Source organism: Protopterus annectens, chromosome 9.part0 (genome assembly GCF_019279795.1).
Source record: "Protopterus annectens isolate FY-2018-M chromosome 9.part0, PAN1.0, whole genome shotgun sequence".
Lineage (NCBI taxonomy): Eukaryota > Metazoa > Chordata > Ceratodontiformes > Protopteridae > Protopterus > Protopterus annectens.
Genome location: NC_056743.1, coordinates 505926093 through 505946645, shown reverse-complemented (window position 1 = coordinate 505946645; position 20553 = coordinate 505926093). Strand labels below are relative to the sequence as shown.

Here is a 20553-nt window from a genome sequence, read left to right as displayed (position 1 = left end):
TTCAAGCTCAAATCCTGCCAGGAAAACAAAATAATCTGGCAGACGACCTAAGCAGAAATCTTATGGACCCGCACAAATGGAAACTGGATCCACAAATCTTCAACATGTTAATACAGAAATGGGGGAGCCCAGACATATATCTATTTGCCTCTCCCCAAAATTATCAGCTGGACAAATTCTGCACAAGAACTTGTCACAGAAAAGCATGGAAAGTGGATGCCCTTTCCTTCAGTTGGAAAAACCTATCAGTCTATGCTTTTCCCCCTTCTGCCTCTTCTCTCCAAGGTCTTACTAAAAGTCAGACAGGAAAAACCAACAATGATCCTAGTTACTCCAGACTGGCCTCGCCAGCACTGGTACCCAATTCTAAGGAATATGTCTCAACTTCCTCCTTGGTACTTGCCTCAAATACCTCATCTACCATCTCAGCAGAACAATCAAATTCTGCACACTCGGCTCCAAACTCTGAATCTTGCAGCATGGCTGATCATTTAGTTATTCAAACACCTCTCAGTAAATCTTTGATGGATGTCATTTTGGAAGCCAGAAGGCCTAGTACTAGAAATTCTTATGCTGATAAATGGAAGAGAGTCTGTGCTTGGAACCAAGCACTTTCTGTGCTTGGAACCAAGCACAAGGAACAGACCCAGCAAAGCCCCAATATTCCTCAGATTTTACAATATTTGACTGAGATGCTTGACAAGGGCCTATCTTTTTCTTCAATAAAAATCCATGCCTTTGCCATCTTTGCTCATTACAACACAGAGCCTCTCCTCTTTTCTCATCCTCTGCTTAAACAGTATCTTAAGGGGGCCAAAAATTTAAGGCCTCCCAGATCATCACCAACTCCTGCATGGGACCTCAATTTTGTGCTGGAAATCTCACCCTGCCTCCTTTTGAACCAGCAGCTACTGCGGATATAAAATTTCTATCTTGGAAAATAGCTTTTCCCTTGGCAGTCACTTCAGCAAGAAGGGTTTCAGAACTACAGGCTCTCATGGCTGTGGAGCCTTTATTACATTTTACCCGGACAGGGTGTCCTTCAGGACCAATCTTCCTTTTATGCCTAAGGTGGTATCCAGTGTGGCTCTTAACCAGACAATTCACCTGCCAACATTTTACCCAAATCCGCAGAACAAGGGGGAGCAGATTCTGCATTCACTGGACGTACACAGACAACTAAGATTCAACTTAAACAGGACCAAATCTCTAAGAAAGTCTAAGCAACTACTGGTAGCATTTGCTGCAGGGTCAGAGGGGAAGGCTATATCAAAGCAGACTCTTTCTAAGTGGATAAGCCACTGCATTCGTTTCTGCTACTTGCACCATGGTAAACCTGTGCCCAAGGGAATCAGGTCACATTCCACTAGGGCTTGCCTCTACCTCAGCAGCTTTTCTCAGAGGGGTTCCAACCAAAGACATTATAGAGGCTGCTACTTGGAGCTCTGTTCATACCTTCACAAAGTATTATCATTTGCCTCTCTTCTCCAAATCCAGGGCAGGCTTTGCCACTGCAGTTCTGCAGGACCTTATAGCTGCTCCTAATGCTGTTTAGTTCCATCCTCCCATCCATAGCTTTGGGATTCTACCCAAATATAATGACTGCAACAGTGAAACATAAAGAACATAGTAAAGTTGTGAACACTTGCCTTAAATGTAGATGTTCGAGTGTATTCACTGTTGCAGTCCGGGTTACCCACCCACCATCCCCCTTTTCTATACCCTTTCTTTCCTTCACTGTATACTAAAGCCTTTGTGGTGTATTTGCTATTGGATAAAGGTAAAGTTTATGTTGCAAAAAGTGCATTTACATGTGTGTATGTGTGTGTGTATGTATGTGTATATGTGTATATATATATATATATATATATATATATATATATATATATATATATATATATATATATATATATATATATATATGTATATATATATTTGCTTCCCATTTGGGGGGCACCTGACATCTGGGGCAAGAAAAACTGAATAAAAATGGTGTCTGCTGCATGTTTTTATACCCCTGATGACCTGATGTCATGGAAGAGGAGATAGCAACTGACGCAGGACCCAAGACTTTGTTATTCAAGTCGACTGAGGGCAACCTGCCAGCAGATTACCCAAATGTAATGACTGCAACAGTGAATACACTCTTAACATCTACATTTATGGTAAGTGTACATAACTGTACTTTCTGTGTGTTGCATGATTGCAAAATAAGAAGATTGAAGTAGCACAAAATTGCCTAAAGCTGTTTAACAATATAAAAGGTGCCACTTTGTGTCACTGTGAAGAACTAACTAAAGATTGCTTTGACAAAACCCTCATAAATCATACAAAAAACAGCATTGCATGACAGTAGTCACATGACCTAAGAAGCCTTGTAGCATGCTCACAATGATGTGTCTTCAGATACACAAATGGCATGCTGTTGTGAGAACAGGCGACAGGCATCATAGGAGCTTCACAGCAAAGTTCATCCCAATTTATTGTATTAAATGGAAAGGGAATGAGTGTACAAGACAGTCATAAAGGGCGAAGAGCAAGCAGCGGAGCACAAAGAAGGGCAGGGAGAAGGAGAGAGTCGTGGCACGAGGAATCAAGAATAATAGTGGTATCTGTCAAATGCCCATTTTCTTTTTCTTTTTTTCTTTTTTTCAAGAAAGGTGAAGTGGAAAAGTAGCAAAGGGAAGGTGTGAGCAGGAAACAGGATGTAGGAATGCAAGCAGGAACAGTCAAACATATGCATTACCCTGTGGTTGTCCTCCTGTTGAAGCCAGTTACTGGTGACCTGGTAGACATGGCTAAGCAGCAGTATGCAGATGTGCTTCAGGCAGCTGCCAAGCCACCAGCCCAACAGTGCAGTCACCGTATCCTCCATTTCTTGCTTTGTTGCATTCCATTACCTTCCGATGGCATCCACAAATGGATACCTTACATTGTTCATTGCTGACAATTCACCAGAGGCCACCATGGAACCCTGTAGATTACCTCCCTCTTGATGACCTATATCGCCCTGCAGAATGGCAGGCCTGAAGGCAGCTGGAAATCCAGAGGGGGTGACGATACAAGTTGACGGTGAGGTGACCACTGTGTCACCATGGCTGTTGCTGTCACTGCATAAAATAGCAGTATAATTGGAAAGAAACAAAAAAACAGCATATAAAAGAAGAACAATGGTAGAGAGAGAGAACAGGAAAAAAACATTAGTGGTACTGCTATTCATGAGTATGTGGAGGATTAAAATGTTAGGTATGCAGTGGTAATGTAGCTGCATCTGCTGTGTCAAACATTACTGTTTGGAGGCAGCATGCTACAAGCAGGAGGCTGACATGAGCTAAGCAGTCCTCTTGTGGGTATGTCAGAACAGTGCTTGCAATGCATTGAGTTGACTGTAAGGCCATGAAAGATGGTGTAAGACACCTTTACAACACTGCTGTATGGCCAAGGGATATGCAGGGAAGTGGCATATATAACTTACTATATGGAGGCCTGCAAGACAGCAGGTGGAGTATGTCATTGAGTCAATCACAGAGGCCAAAACAGTGGCCTGAACAGGGGTCCACATAGAACTGGTGGCTTTCACATTATGATACATGACTGAATAAACTGTATTGAGGCATACCCAGCATATGCTGGATGGAGCTGACATTTGCAGGACCCTTGGAATGGACAGTGCCTGCATCATGCCATGCCAACAGGCCAGTGCACCCCATATGGATGTCAGGGCTATGGCAGTGGATGTAGTAAGGTAGGGGGAGCAAAGCCTTGGGTGTGATGTAGTGTATGGCACCAGGCATGCTAGAGGGCAATCAGAGGCAGGCCAGTGATCAATACTCTGACAGCATTAATGCTGCAGTGCAGTATAGTGGGTGAAAGGGTATGGCAGCCAGAATGTGCAGTGCATGTGTGTTAGAGGTGTGTACTGGCATACTAGTGGTTTCCACTGCTAGCAACAACTTAACAATACACTGTTTTGCAGATATCAGAATATATGCAGTTGTAATATTACCAGCATGTACATACCCCTGAGTATGGAGAGATGTCCATATACATTCAAAATTCATCCAGTTATCCTCAATCTGTGCAAAAACCTAACAAAAAATGAAAATGTTGATGAAACAAATGTTCTGCATTTGATTAGGCAGTTTAGACTAAATAGCAGAACAGTTCTTGTGAGTACTTGCCATAGAACTCTGGAGCACTTTCTGTTGCCTCCATTTCCCATTGGCAAAAAAGATGAAAGTGGTGCTTATTTAGGTTGCACTAGTGAAGCCTGCACTGGTCTCCAGTGCAGGTGATGTCTGTGACATCAGTAATTGCCCTCCCAAGGCAGTGACAGAAGTTCATCTTCTACTGGGACCATCAAGAGGTCCCTAGCAAATGCTCCCATTTGTGTCTGTGCATGAAATAAAATACAAAAAAAAAATGAATTAAGAAAATATCTTAGAATTTCATGCACCACCTTGGAACCCTGCCACAGTTCTCACTCTACAAAGAAGTGGCCACTTCACAGGTCCAGCCTTAAGGAAGTCTGTAGCATATTTGTATCAATACACATTGCAGGCATCATGTCATGTGTCATTTTGCACCAGGGCAACTTGACAATGCATATTTCATCCTATAGTGGCACGTAAATGAGTGGCATACTAGGGTAGTACAGAAGTCGCACTTCAGTCCACTGTTGCTCTGTGGTGCTTGTAGGAGCCTTAATACAGTTATCCATGCAGGGGTTAGCAACCTTCACGGGCATGAGCAATCCTCTTTGCAGACGTGTGTGTGTGTGTGGTGTGTGTGTGGTGTGTGTGTGTGGTGTGTGTGTGTGTGTGTGTGTGTGTGTGTGTGTGTGTGTGTGTGTGTGTGTGTGTGTGTGTGTGTGTGTGTGTGTGGTGTGTGTGTGTGGTGTGTGTGTGTGGTGTGTGTGTGTGTGTGTGTGTGTGTGTGTGTGTGTGTGTGTGTGTGTGTGTGTGTGTGTGTGTGGTGTGTGTGTGTGGTGTGGGTGTGTGGGTGTGTGGTGTTTGTGTGTGGGTGTGTGGTGTTTGTGTGTGGGTGTGTGGTGTTTGTGTGTGGGTGTGTGGTGTGTGTGGCTGTGTATGGTGTGTGTGTGGCTGTGTGTGGGTGTGTGTGGGTGGGTGTGGTGTGTGTGTGTGAGGGGGTGTGTGTGGTGTGGGTGTGTGTGCTTGCAGTCATGCACATGCTTCATATTGCAAAAACAGTACGATTCAGTGACCTTTACCCATGATTGGCTCATTAGCGTAAGTGCAGTGCTTTGAAATTGCATGACGAATACAGCTGGAGAGGTTGTAGTACACATTGCACTGTGGAAATTCGCTGCTGAATAAGAAAACAAGGCAGAAATTCCAGAGTACACTTCTACAGGAAACGGAGATGTACAGCTCAACAAAAATGGATGTTAATGTGCAAAAACTGGAACCACAATAGAAACACTACATTAAAGCCACAAACAACCAAGGGAGCTAAATGGGTACCATATTGCCAAGTACGCAATAATTTATTTATGATTACGTGTTCATTGAGCTTTACTTTTGGTGATGTCAGTGTACTGCATGCATTGGTCCCTGTCCATTAAAGTATATGGATGCACACAATTCTATACCACATCTGAGTAGAGTGGGATTCAGAAAAATATATGGGTGCATTCTTAATAATAAACTTTTTATTAAGAAACCACCTACATAATTGTGGTAAGATGGGGTGGGAAAATGTTGCAGTACTTATATTAAAACTGCAGTGGAACACTTTATGGTATTTTCTCGCTTCTAAAATTAATTTTCTTTTCATAGAAAGTAACAGAGGTAAATAACTGGGGAAAAGCAGGGTACAACTACACAGAAAAATATTTGTCATGCTTGTTCTAGGTCTGGCACAATCTTTGGTGGCATCAAATGCTTCAAACGTTCTCTTAGTTACCCGTAAGTTAATTGCATTCTCCAACAAATGGAAGTCATTAATTGTTGACAGCAGGGTGTGTTGGAAGATGGCATCTCTTAAATTATACGTAGTAGTATACAGCAGTCTACAAAACTCCTGAAGCCTGCCTTTTTCTGGCCTGGGATCATAACTGGTTACAAAAGTGAGTCACAGAGGATACTTGGCATATCAATTGAGGATAGACACATCAGTATTTATCACAGTAGTTTAGTAGTGATGGTTCCCACAGGGCAGCCCCTTTTCCCACCCCCAGAGATTATACTTATGTATTCATTAGCATCCTATCTTCACCAAGAATGATATCACAATACCAACAAAAAATAATTGCCTTCGACAATTGGCTTAGTTTCTGGTGTCTTTCCAAGGGGATCCAGTATCTGTTTGCCTGGAATGACATCATTGACAGGCCTCAATGCTTTGCCAGAGATGGCCTCCACCTGTCACCCCTGAGGTTCTGGATCTTGGCCAAGGCTCTTGCCACCCCCATTGTGCCTTTTTTAAGGCTATGTTCCAAAGACAAATCCTCCAACATAAAAGGTCTGTCAAAAAGCAAGTTGAAGGTCATGCTGCTTAACGCTAGGAGCCTTAACCTGAAAATGCACTCACCGGAGGCTATTCTCACACTGGAAGATTCCGATGTCTGTGCGGCCACAAACTTAGTTCAGGCCTGTGGAGAGCACCCCTGCCTTACCAGGTTATACTTTATTCCACACTTTTTTTCTGATCTCAAAACAAGGTCAGAAAGACTAAGGGTGGTGGAGTCTCTATCTTCATTAAAAACAGGCACACCTCCAGACTGGTTTGCCAGCATGACTCACTAGAATTACTCCTGGTGCAACTGACAGTTGGCAAGACACTCATCCAAGTTATAGCCAGTTATAGACCCCTCTCCATGACTCAGGACATGCACTCCTCCTACCTGGACCTACTTGACTCCACAAGGTACCCACTAACACCCTGATCCTCGGTGACTTCAACTACCCTGCCATAGACTGGGTGAACTATTCCTGCACTAATGCGCTCACCCAACGATTCATTGACTTCATCGGTTCTAATGCACTAGACCAGCTTGTCTCATCGCCCACAAGGGGAGATAACATTCTGGACTTGGTTCTCACCAACATGGGTGACCACTGTACCACTCCCATAGTATGTTCTTCCTTGGTGAGATCAGATCATTGGTCTGTCTCATTCGAAGTTTCTATCCCACCAAACCCCTCCCCAGCCGTAACCAGCCTACAAAATTTCTCAAAAGGTGACTACAACCTACTAAGGGAGGGTATCAGTAGCTTAACACCACTGTCCTCCTCAGAGGATGCATACAACTATGCTGAACAGTACGCCATTGCAGTATACAAGCACCTGCACAATGTGTGGACCCAGCCATACTCAGCAGAACTAAAACCTGCTGCTCAAGGAAACTCATACCTGTTTGGTGGACATCCTCTACCAACAGGCTTTACAACAAAAGGAAGAAACTGTTATCCAACGGTAAAAAGGAACAAATTCCAAATTGGGAAAAACTCCCTCTTCAGCCTCAAAAAGCAAATTAGATCACTAGTGAAAACCTCCAAAGCCAGTTATGAGTTGAAATTAGCCTCCAAGACAAAGGAAAACCACAAGTCCTTCAGTTATAATATCAGGAACCTCCATGACGAAGCCCAGGTTTGTTCTGAATTAGTACTTAATGTACCACTTACACTGATCCTGTTGACTTGACCAACCTGCTAGCTGATAGGTTCAGCGCAAACTTCACCCCCCTTTCCCCCTGCAAAGGGCCATTCGACATCCCCAGTACTTGTCCCACACCTCACATCTCTGTAGATCAGATGTTAAGGGCCCTATCCAAGGCAAAGAACACAGCCTCCATGGGACCTGATAGTATCCTAGGCTGTATTCTGCACCATCTCCAGCAAGAACTAGCTTCACCATTGAGCACACTATTCAACCACAGTCTAATTACAGTTTTCAGTCTGGCAGAGTGGACAACTTCCATTGTCATCCCTTTGCACAAAGGTGGTGCCACTACTGACCCAGGAAACTATCACCCCATTAGCTTGACAAGTCTTATCTGTAAAGCCATGGAGCATATTGTTGTGGATCTCATAAACAAGGACATAGGCAATCTCCAAGAACTTGACCCCATCCAGTTTGGATTTGTCAGGGGTAGATCTTGTCTATTGAACCTGGTTGACTTCTTTGAGACTTTCACCAAGGCCCTGGATGAGGGAAAGTCTGTACATACAGCTTAAGCTTACCTTGATTTGGCCAAGTCCTTTGATGCAATTCCCCACTCTGGCATCATCGAAAAGTTAACGCACTTGGCATAAATCTCTATCTCATCAGGAGGGTGGCCAACTGTCTCTCCGATAGGACCCACAAGGTCAAAATAGACGCCACCACTAGAGGTGTTCCTCAGGGATCTGTCCTGGGACCCGTACTGTTTGGCATGTACTTCCCAGAGGTTCAGGCAAAGACAAAGGGCCTATGGCTGACCAAGTTTGCAGATGACTGTCAGTTTGGTGCTGTCATTGACTCCCCAAATGATAACATACTGCAAAAGGGTCTCACAGCTAGAAATAACTGGTGTCAGTCATGCCCTTAAGTTAAATGCAAAAAATGTATTCTCTTACCATTCAGCAAAAACACGGCCCCTACTGATTATCACATCAACTTCAACCCCCTAAGCACACAACGGTGAGAGACCTGGTTACTCCAAGTTGACAACAATCTCACATTCGACCACCATGTGGTGGCAATGGTCAGAAAAGCCTTTTACTGGGTTCATCTCATAAGTAAAGGGATTGCATCCAGAAAAAAGGGTTATTTATCTCTCTGTTCTCCTCCCTCATTAGACCCATAATTGAGTAAAAATCCCCATTTGGTATGTACCTCTCAAAATACCTACACGAACTGGAAAGGCCACAGAAATGCCTCACAAAGAGAATCCATGGCTTCCAGCATATGTCCAATGCGGACAGGATCAAATCACTATCACTCTACTCAGTATCGTACATATTGCTCAGAGGTGATCTGTGTCTCACCTACAAGGTCATATTAGACCCCGCCCTACTAGAGGTGCTCCATATCCGTAAGTCTAACTCTTTGCACATTACCCGCTTGATGTGCCTAAATCTAATATGTGACATCAACAAAACCTGCTGGAGAGACAGGTTTGTCTCCCAGAGGCTGCCCTGTCTTTGGACTAGACTTCCCATACATGTCAAGAGTCCCTCGCTGACCCTCTTCAAGCACAACCTTGATGAGTGGATGGGAAACCACAAATTTGTCCCAGGGGTTCCACCTTTGTTCGTCATTGACAGCGATGATAGGTGCTGACTGAAGGTTTTTTTTGGGGGGGGGATAAACTCTTGGCTCTGCTTGTTAAGAGCCCTAGGGCCATTAGCCTAGTAACTTCCTATGATCAGTAAGTAGCACAACAAATATGCTTTCTCATTCCCATTGGTCCATTGCCTACAGAAATCCTTTCCTCAGAGTCTTCTAAGAACAAACCAGGACAGACAAAGGCCCATCCTTGTCATTCCAAACTTGATAGCAAACCTTGTGTGTTTCAACTCTTGAAACTTATCTCAGAACTAACCTGTTGACTGCCAATTAAAATAACATGCTGTGTCCCAGATGGAAAGAGTTCTACTTCCTGTAGAATGATTGCCCCTCTTATTGATATGCCGGACTTGAAAATTTTCAAGACGTGAATGTGGCCAGGAAACTTACTATGCTGATGTGCTGCTTCAGTAGTAGCAGGTTTGCGCTGCAGCTGTCTTAGAAAGGAATTTATCCAAAATAAGCACACTTTGCTTTGTTTATAGATTACCTCTGCTTACTGCGCAAAATCAGGTTTGGCATACTCCTGTTAAATTTTTGTGGTGATTTAGTAATCCTTTTTGGTATGGCCTTTTTACAGGTAAAACTGTTTACAGAGGTGTTCTGTACGCCAGGCAAATAAACATTAAACCAAAATGGACCCTGACATTTTTTTCTTGCAAAAGTTGATTTTACAATTGTTTGAGCCTATTGAGTTGACTGTCACCTTTTTGAAATGTAGAACTTTGTGTGTTCTCAACTCTCTTTTTTTTTCCCTTCATGAAGGTAAGGTTTCTCCAAGAATCGATCCATCTTTCATAAATAAGTGATCTCATAGTGGACCTTGAAACAATCTGTTTAACAGAAGTGAGGCCTGAGACACGATTGTGGCTTTTTTTTAGTCCTGGAATTTCATCTTTTAATATTGCACCATGGACTGCATAAGAGGGCCTCTATTTTATGCAATTTTAAGTTGAACTAGTAACAGTAGCATGGGCATATGGTTGGATTCTGTAGCTGGGTATAGCAATGACTTCTACTGTGGACATTAGTCAGTGATTGTAAGGGGAAATGTAACTAGGTTGAAATGGACCTGTCTTGACTGTATATTTTTGTTTGTGCTCGTAATAGTACCATTTTAGAAATAATTTGCCACAAAAAAGGCAACAGTAAATTTGTAGGTACCATTCCACCAGCTGTACCTTGCCTGTTCATGCTGGCAGGTGATGTGTTTTGCACCTTTGGAATCTGATGTCCAGGTTGCTTGTGATGATGATTTTGCTATATCTGTTAGCACTGTCCCGGGCTTGCAGTTAGTGCTGTGTTTTTCTGCAAGTCAGCTTGTCATGCATCACTGAGTGTGGCACCTGGATTTTAGGGAGGGCAAGTACTTTTAAAGGTGCTGACTGGTACATTTAACTGCATGCTTAGTACAAATACTTTTTTGGAGCATCTGCAGTTATCAGAAACCGTGCAGTAGACCAACTTTGTTTGGCAAGTCCTGTAATAAGTGTTTTTTTTTTGTGGAATTTAAAAGGCCATGTATTAGTAGCATAAATATGTATAAACAAGCTGTTTTTAATTAAAGATAGTATTTGTATGGAATTACATTTGTTTAAGTATTAAATGTGACTGTCTTCAAGGTAATGAGCTTTCTTATTGTGTGCATATCTTTTAAGGTAAACACGGAATACCCCCTGAAGAAACCTCTGCAACAGTGCAACACATATTAACCAAATGTCCACATTTGCATTTTGTTGGTCTGATGACAATAGGAAGATATGGATATGATGTCAGTGAGGGACCCAACCCTGACTTTCTGGTAAGTCACAGCAATGTCATTCTCTTCAAATTTGTAGTTTTATTTCAGGGGTCTGTGGCCTTTGTTTTTTAGAAGGCACATACATGGCACCAGTTCGTCTAAAATAACGAATACAGATAAACTGATTTTCCTTTCGAGTTTAAAACGGGTCAAATTTGATGGTGAGGCACCTCTTGATATTTTGCCTTAAACTGCAATCTTTATATCTAAATATGATGTCTGTAGACCTTAGAACTACTAAAGCAGTGTAACAATTTAGCTGTTTTACAGCTCTTTGTTATTAGCCTTCTTGCCATTGTATGGTGTATTTTGAATTAATGGGCGATAAGAAGATGTTGGGGAATGCCAGAGTTGAATTCATTGTTACAGTTTACTTAAGTGTATGTTTGGTTTGCACTGCACAGTGTGCTAGTAATATGCCTTGTGTCAGCCACTTGGAGCAGTTGAGTCTGCATATATTCTTTTAGGTCCGTGTGGCCTGGCTGCATATGCCATTCTTTATTCTTGTATTCCATAGTTTTTGTTTTGTTTTGTATGTAGACATACAAGCTATTATATACAACAATGGCCTGTGTGTGTGTGTGTGTGTGTGTGTGTGTGTGTGTGTGTGTGTGTGTGTGTGTGTGTGTGTGTGTGTGTGTGTGTGTGTGTGTGTGTGTGCGCGCGCGCGCACACATGCAGAAAATTGTTACTTCAGTTATGTGTAAGCCTTGACTGGAGCATGACCACAATACATAAATAATTTTAACCTTAAATAGGCTTTCATTAAATGCTCCACTTTAAAATACCTTAAGTCACCATGTTAGCCTGTTAAAAGGTTGTGCATTGTTGTTATATCAGTGTGTGTAGAGGAGCACTAGGGCAGTGTGTACTGACATCTGATTTTAAAATAGTGTACAGTTTTTGTTAGTATTATAACATTTATATGAGCAAGTTAAAATAAAAAGAACTATAGTACAAGTGATACGCCCTGTTAATCTCTTTGTCGATGTTCTTTCATATGACTGCTGCAGTGTTCTTCACTAAAGGGATCCCCTGCAAAGGGGCATCCCAACATCATGCCAGTATACGAAAGCCTTAGGTTTTTCAAAGACATTGTACATCACACTATGCTCCCCGCTCACGGAATAGGGCAAAAAGGTGATGTATGTACATACCTCAGAACTTCTTTGCTGCCACTCTGAATGCAATCTTCAGTCATCTGTCCGAACACTCCAATGTTTGTGCTGGTTACAAAGCTGTTTTCAGATAAATGCCCTGCTTGTTTTTACTTTGCTTGTAAGTTTACATGTCATTCAGAAAGGGAAAATGTCTGTATGGGAGACTGGTTCCCCATAAGGACAGTCATGAGCAGTGGCATTTTTTTTTGCTTCTCACAGCCATACTTTGTTTGCTTTGTCAAACGTTTATCCCCAAGACTCTTTGTAGTCATCTCTCTTCCTTGTCTTTCTACTTAAAGAACCGATTCCCACTATGTTGATTGAATGTCAGCAAGGGTCTGAACATCCTAAGGTCTTTAAGGTTGATGCTCCTTTTAAGGAGCAGCAGAAAACAAAACCTATTTCCACTGCTTACAAGGATCCCCAGCATGAAAGGCAGGATTTTACACAGGGGTTGTTAAATGCACTCATAGCCTTGAAGCCTCCCCAGGGAGTTTCTGTTCCTGCCCCACCCTGGTTTACTTCTGTTAAGCGGCTTAGGGAGCAGGACTTTTATGATGAGAAATTGGACTCTGGGGAAGAGTCCTTGGCTTTACCCCCCTCAGATTCCTTCTCCATTAGAATAGGGTTCTGAGGAGAAGGAATTAATTCAGATCCTCCTTTGAGGAACTTTCTTTTGGGGATATTCTCTCTTGCATGATGGAATTCTTTAAATGGGACTGTACTCAGGTTTCTGATGTCCAGAAGAGGTTTTGTGAACTCTTCCAGATGGAGTTCCCTAAGCCCTGTGCTGTCCGTCTGGTCCTAGCTGCCCTGTTAGACACTTTTTCAGTAGCTTCTCAGGCTCCTGATTCACAGCCTCCAGCCGCTAAAAAAACTGACAGATTTTATAAGGTGCCTGTTTGACTATAAGTTTCTTTACAAATCTCCTTCTGCTGATCCTCTGTCTTTCTCATCTGACAAACCTTCCAAACTATTGCCTTCTACTAAATTGCTTCCTGCTGACAAGGGCAGTAGGACCATGGAGCAGCTGGGCAAAGAGGTGTATCCTGCTGCTAACCCTGGCCTTTTGGGCATTTAATTATCAGACCTATATGACCAGGTATGTCTTGGCTGTTCTTTTTCAGACTTATCAGGTTATTTCTGACCTTCCTGATTCTGTGGGGAAGGATTTGGCCCTGTCTTTGTTGGGTTCCTCTTCTCAAGTGGCCCGTCATACTATTAAATGTAGTTATGGTGTAGCTGATGCTTCTTCTAGACTGCTGCCATTGGTTCTGTGTTAAGGCATTATTCTTGGCTTCACCTTGCCTCCAACCTTTACCTGATGATATTAAGGCTAAATTAATGGATGCTCCACTTGATAATAAAAGTCTCTGGTTCTACAGCAGCTGAGTTTTTAAGTCCCTGCAGGAGATGGGGAAGCCCTTGCTGGAATTTAAATATATTTTTGTTTCCCGTATTCCCAAATTTCAGAGGAATTCTCACTCTAAGCCTGCCTTTGTATGTAGACAGTCTCATCCTCCTCCCAAAGGTCAAAAGGGTTCTAGACGGGCTCCTCCTGCTAAGTCTATTCACAATTCTACTACTCAGAAATCTCATTTTCCAGATAGATCAAGTTCTGATTGACTATCCTCTTCCCTCCATCCTATGTCAGGTTCCTTTGTCTCTTCGTCTTTCCCTCTCTCTTCCCAATTGGTTCAAGATCACTCAGGATTCCTGGGTTTTGTCTTGGATACTTCACTATGTGGAAATCCCTTCCTCTTTTTTTTTAGGCATTCCTCAGCCCTGTCAGGAACAGCTGCCCTTTTTTCCAGATATACTTAAGGGCTTTTTGTCTCTAGACATCATCCACGCAGTTCCTGCTCCTCAAGGATGGGAAGGGGTTTTATTCCAAAATGTTTGTTTTTGATTCCCTGGAAAGAAGGCACCTGGAGGCCCATTCTGGACCTTAATCAGCTCAACATCTTTCTGAAGATCCCTTCTTTTTGAATGCTGTCCCTTCAGACTTTGTTTCCTCCTCTCCTTCCTCAGACTTTCCTTATCTCTCTGGATCTAAGGATACCTATCTTTACATCCCTAGTCATCCCCGTTTCAGGAAATATTTCCATTTCTCTGTTTCTTCTTTGCATTTTCAGTTCTCTGCTTTGCCTTTGGCCTTTCTTCTGCCCCAAGGGTCTTTGTCAAATGCCTCGCTCCTATGATTGTGTTTTGCAGGATGAGGATGAGAAGGATACAGATCTTACCTTAACTGGACAACCTGCACATTCAGGCTTCTCCCCCGGGACCTTGATTCAGCACCTCCACTATGCTGTTTGCTTCTTGTAAAGCCTAGGTTTTATGATAAATTTCCAGAAGTCCTTCCTGACTCCTTCTCAGGATCAAGTTTTTTCAGGTGCAGGCTCCAGACAATTCCTATGCTGGCTTCCCTGCCAACACCCAAGGCTGTAGCTCCACTTGCCTTTTTTCATTCCCTCCATCCTCAGGTCTCAGATATTCTTCGTGTTTCACTGTTGCAGTCATTACATTTGGGTAATCTGCTGGCAGGTTGCCCTCAGTCGGTCTGAATTCCAAAGTCTTGGATCCTGCATCGGTTGCTGTCTTCTCTTCCATGACGTCAGGTCATCAGGGGTATAAAACATGCAGCTAACACCATTTTCTTTAGTCTTTTTCGCCACGCGGTGCCCGAAGCAGAAGCATTTCGCAAGTGCAGGTCGGCCGACTACTGAAATATTCGAGTTTGAGTTTCAGAACCGAAGTCTTCACTAAAGCTAAGTACCCCGTTGGGGAAACTTTTTTTCTTGCTCCATTCCGATGTCAGAAAAAGTTAATAATTGTATTACATGTGGGAAGCAAATACCTCATAAGGATTTCCATTTATACTGTATTCCTTGCCTAGGCCCTGATCACAACGTGCCTGGCTGTCGGTTTTGTGCTAGATTTAACCAAAGCACTATTAAGCGTTTGTATATTTTTGCCTCAAAGTGTTTTGGAAACAGATTTAACTACCCAGAAATGTCGTCTGATAGCAATCAGACTACCGGGGTACCTAAAAAATGCAAAGAAAAGGACAGAGAAAGGTAGTCGAGATCCAAAACCGACGACGAAGCTTCTCATAAGCCAGTCGCCGGTTTGCCGGTACTCAGTGAGGCACTTTCGCAGCCCTTGATACCTGCTACCTTCGAGTCGCAGGCCTCTACCGACACCCATGTGGAGTCCGGCATGCCACAAGATACTCAAGGTATTGGACCGACAGATGTATCTCCCTCAGATGGGTCCGGAGCTGCTGAGCAGGCACCGGGTTCTGTGGGTCTTTTCAGACCTCAACATTTGTATATCAGACTACAGCTGCAAAACCAAAGACAAAGGCAATTTCTAAAACTAAAAAAGATGCATGAGCCACGTGCACAGGCCTCTATGTCTAAAAAACAGATGATCAAAATGGCTGAAGACCTTATTACCTTAATCAGGGGTACCCTTCCCTCTCCAGATAAGAGGCCTAGGCAAGACACTGATTATGAATCTTCAGATCAGGTTTCTATTTCTTCTGATTCCTCTTCTGATCAGGAATTTGCTGTACCTCCCTATGAGGATTCTGATGCAGAGGAGTCTATACCATCTGCTTCTCCTCCTGAGGATTATTAATTTGGGGAAACCTTGCATACTTTGAGGGAGCATTTTCACTGGGAGAGTCAAGATTTCTCAGAGTCAAAAAAAGAGGCTCAGGGATTTCCCTCTTCTCCCTCAACACAGGCCTTTAGCCATTCCCCCTGTTTTAGACATTGCGGATTATGTATTTTCGGGAGTCCAAAGGGAGTTAAGGCCTCAACAGCAAAAACTCCTACCCCCTCTGACAGAGATTCAAGGGCACTGGACAGATGGGGTAAAAAGGTTTATGCATCTGCAACCTTGGCAATCAGAGCCTTAAACTGTCAGCTTCATATGCTTAAGTATCAACAACATGTTCTGGGATTGCTGAAACAGAAAATGATGTTGATTTCTGAATGTGCAGAAAATAAAGAATTGCAGGAATTATTGCATGCAGCTGAACAGGTTGCAAAGCATACTTTGCAATGTGGTTTTGACTCCTTAGAGGCCTCCTGCAGGGCCGCAGTTACTAGATCTGTGATTAGGAGGCATGCCTGGCTAAAGGAACAAAATGTGCCTGATCATGTTAAAGCTAAATTGCTAGATGCTCCTGTACAGCATGATACTTTGTTTGGTATTAAGGTGGAAGAGGTTTTTAAAGAAAGTGAAAGACAAAGCTAAGTCTATGCAAACTGTTAAAGACTTCTTACAAGTGCAGCCACCAATATTCAGTAGACACTGGACTACAAAGAATTGGTCCTTTCCTGTGTCAGACAGAGCTCAAAGGGGCAAATCCAGACGCCCTAAGGGTTCCAGATACCAGACGCAAGATTCATACAGGTCAGAGCAATAGGGCGCTTCTTTCTCCAAATCTGGAGGAGATAAAGTGCAAACCTACAGAAAACAGTCCCAATGGCTTCCCTCTGCCTAAACCAAGCACTTACCTTTTGGCAGCACCCTTAGGGGGAAAATTAGCACTTTTTGCTCAAAATTGGCAGTTAATAACCTAGGACAAGTGGGTACTAAACATCGTATCACAGGGATACAGATTCCATTTCCACACTCTGCCAATGGGAAACAGTTGGCCAGATCTGCCAAAAAAATCAATGGGCAGAGGCAAAGAAACAGGTTACGTCCCTCATGGAGATGGGAGCCATTCAGCCAGTACCAGAATAGGAAAGAGGACAAGGTTTTTACACAAGACTGTTCTTGGTACTCAGAAAGGACAAGGCCTGGCGGCCAATACTGGATTTATCGATTTTGAACACATACCTGGACATACCAAAATTCAAAATGCTGACTTTGCAGCAGCTTCTGCCCATGCTGGGCAAGAATGCTTGGCTGGTGACATTAGACTTAAGAGGCATACCTGCATGTCCCAATAAGACAATCGTGCAGAAGATACTGAAGATTCAAGGCTGGCTTAATGCATTACCAATTCTCTGCACTGCCCTTTGGCTTATCTACTGCGCCCAGGGTCTTCACAAAGTGCCGGGCACCAGTAATTGCATTTTTCAGACAAAGAAGTATACAGATATATCCTTACTTGGACGACTGTCTCATTCAAGCAGAGAGCAAGAACATTCTTCGTCAACACCTGGCATTTGTGAAAAGGCTTCATACATGCCTAGGGTACACAATAAATGAAAAGAAATCACAACTGGTACCCTCTCAAAAGATAACATTCCTGGGTGCAAGCTTGAATACAACTGCTCAGATGGCTTACCTCACGCCAGACAAGCAAAGGCAACTGACTACTTACTTCAAACTGATGGCAACAAAAACCCAGTTATCTGCAAGACAAATTCTGCAGGCTTTGGGCTTCATGGCATCCTGCATCCTACTTGATTAAATATGCAAGACTGCATATGAGGAAACTTAAGTGGTACCTAAAAAGTTTATGGAGTCAACATTCTCACAGTCTGGAAACAATGATTCCTCTCATACTCTGCCTACAACAGGAGTTTCTGTGATGGACAAAGGCATGTCACCAAAACATGGGACGGCCCTTCACTCTACCCCCTGCCAGCCAAACCTTTAACAACAGACTCATCAGATTATGCCTGGGGGGCCCACATGACAGGAAGATGCATTCAGGGCATATGGACCCCCAAACAAATGCATCTACATATCAACCAGAAAGAGATGCTAGCTGTTCAGAATGCCCTAACAGCCTTCAAGGACTTGCTTCATCCAGGACAACTACTGATAGACTGACAACACCACACCCATGTGGTATATAAACAAGCAAGGGGGCACACACTCATACCCCCTTTGCAGATTAGCCATGGCACTGTGGGACACAGCTTTGACCTACCAAATACATCTTCAAGCTCAATTCCTGCCAGGAAAACAAAGTACTCCTGCAGACGATTTAAGCAGAAACCTTATGGACCCTCACAAGTGGAAACTAAATCCAAAAGTCTACAGCATGATAACAGAGAAATGGGGCAGCCCAGACATAGATCTGTTTGCCCCTCCTCAAAATTACCAATTGAAAAGTTTCTGCACAAGGACTTATCACAGACAAGCATGGAAAGTGGACGCCCTATCCTTCAGTTGGAAAAACCTATCATTTTACGCCTTTCCTCCTCTGCCTCATCTTCCCAAGGTCTTCCTAAAGGTCAGACAAGAGAAACCAAAGATGATACTAATTGCCCCGGACTGGCCCCGCCAATACTGGTACCCAGTCCTAAGGAACTTGTCTCAATACTCAGCCTGGACCTTACCTAAAAAACGTCAACTACTGTCCCAGAAAAACAATCCGATCCTGCACAATCAACTCCAGACACTGTCCCTGGCGGCATGACTGATCATGTAGTTATACAAACAACTCCTCTCAGTAAAGCTGTGATGGATGTCATTTTGGAAGCCAAAAGGCCTAGTACTAGAAAATCTTATGCTGATAAATGGATGAGATTCTGTGCTTGGAATCAAGCACAAGGAACTGATACAGCAGAACCAAATATTCATCAGATATTACAATACTTAACTGAGATGCTTGACAAAGGCCTATCTTTCTCATCAGTTAAAATCCATGCCTTTGCCATTTCGGCTCATTACAATACAGAGCCACCAATCTTTTCTCATCCTTTACTAAAGCAGTATCTTAGAGGAGCCAAAATTTTAAGGCCTCCTAGAAGATCACCATTACCTGCATGGGAACAACTCACCCTGCCTCCATTTGAACAAGCTGCTACCTCTGATATAAAGTTCTTATCATGGAAAATAGCTCTGCTACTAGCAATTACTTCAGCAAGAAGAGTCTCAGAGCTACAGGCCCTCGTGGCTGTAGAGCCTTTTGTCATATTTCACCCAGACACGGTGTCTCTGAGGACAAATCCCACATTTATGCCTAAGGTAGTTTCCAGTGTGGCTCTTAAGTCATCTGCCAACCTTTTATCCAAATCTGCAGAACAAGGGGGAGAGAATTCTGCATTCCTTGGATGTACACAGACAACTAAGAATGTTCATCGTGTTTCACTGTTGCAGTCATTACACTTTGCTTATCCTGCTGGCAGGCGACCCGCAGTCGGCCCGAGTTCCAAAGTCTAGGTCCGGCGTCGGTTGCTGTCGCTTCTTCCCTGATGTCAGAGCGCCAGGGGTATAAAAGATGCAACCAACGTCATTTTCTTCAGTCTTTCCTGCCTTGCGGTGCCCGAAGCAGAAGCAGTTCGCAAGTGCCGGTCGGCCGACTCCTGAGATTTTCGAAATAGAGTTTCAGAACCGAAGTCTTAAATAAAGCTAAGTACCCCATTGGAGAAACGTTTTCTTGCTCCAGACCGATGTCAGTAAAATTTAACAATTGTATTTCTTGTGGGAAGCAAATACCTCATAAGGACTTTCACTCTTAATGTATTCCTTGCCTAGGCCTTGACCACGGCATTACTATTTGTCAGTTTTATGCTAGATTCATCAAACGCACTATTAAACGTCGGTTTGATTTTGCATTTCATTGCTTTGGCTGAAGGTTTAACTATATACCGACTACCGGAATTCATAAAAAACGCAAAGACAAGGAAAAGGACAGGCATCCGAGGTCCAAAACCAATGACGAAGCGTCTTCTAGGCCAGTCGCCGGTTCTCAGTGAAGCGCTTTCGCAGCCCCTGACACCCGCTACCTCAGAGCCACAGGCCGTATCCAACTCCCACATGGGAGACAACTAGGCCTCTGGATACTCAAGGTATTGGGTCTACAGAAAATATTCCCTCAGATGGGTCCGGAGCTGCTGAGCAGGCATCGGCTTCTGAGGGTGTTTTCAGACCTTCACAGCTTACTATTAAATCCTCTGCAGCAGCCAAAGTACAGTCAAAGACACCATTAAAGACAAGCATTCACCTGGACAGTCAACCATGCCAAAGAAACAGATGCTTAAAACGGCCGAAGACTTAATTACTTTGATCAGGGGTTCCCATCCCCCTCCTGATAAAAGGCCTAGGCAAGACACTGACTATGATTCCTCTGACCAGGTTTCTATTTCCTCTGATTCCTCTTCAGATCAGGGCTATTCTCTTCCTCCTTATGAGGACTCTGATGCTGAAGAATCTATACCTTCAGCCTCTCCACCTGAAGATTACTCTTTTGGGGAAACTCTGCACACCATGAGGGAACATTTCCACTGGGAGAGCCAGGATTATTCAGAATCCAAGAAAAGGCTCAGAGATTTTCTTTTACTGCTTCAACACAGGCCCCTGGCTATCCCCCCTGTGCTTGAT

At 43.4% G+C, this 20553-nt stretch overlaps 1 protein-coding gene across 2 annotated transcripts in view; it reads left to right on the top strand.

The window, feature by feature from the left end:
• The window catches only part of LOC122811302 (pyridoxal phosphate binding protein), a 274466-nt gene that overhangs the window by 131056 nt on the left and 122857 nt on the right, over positions 1-20553 (top strand). For both annotated transcript variants that reach the window (XM_044083062.1, XM_044083063.1), the window contains exon 6: positions 10950-11092. In XM_044083062.1, coding sequence (XP_043938997.1) covers positions 10950-11092 — 143 coding nt within the window. The remainder of the gene's footprint in view (positions 1-10949; positions 11093-20553) is intronic.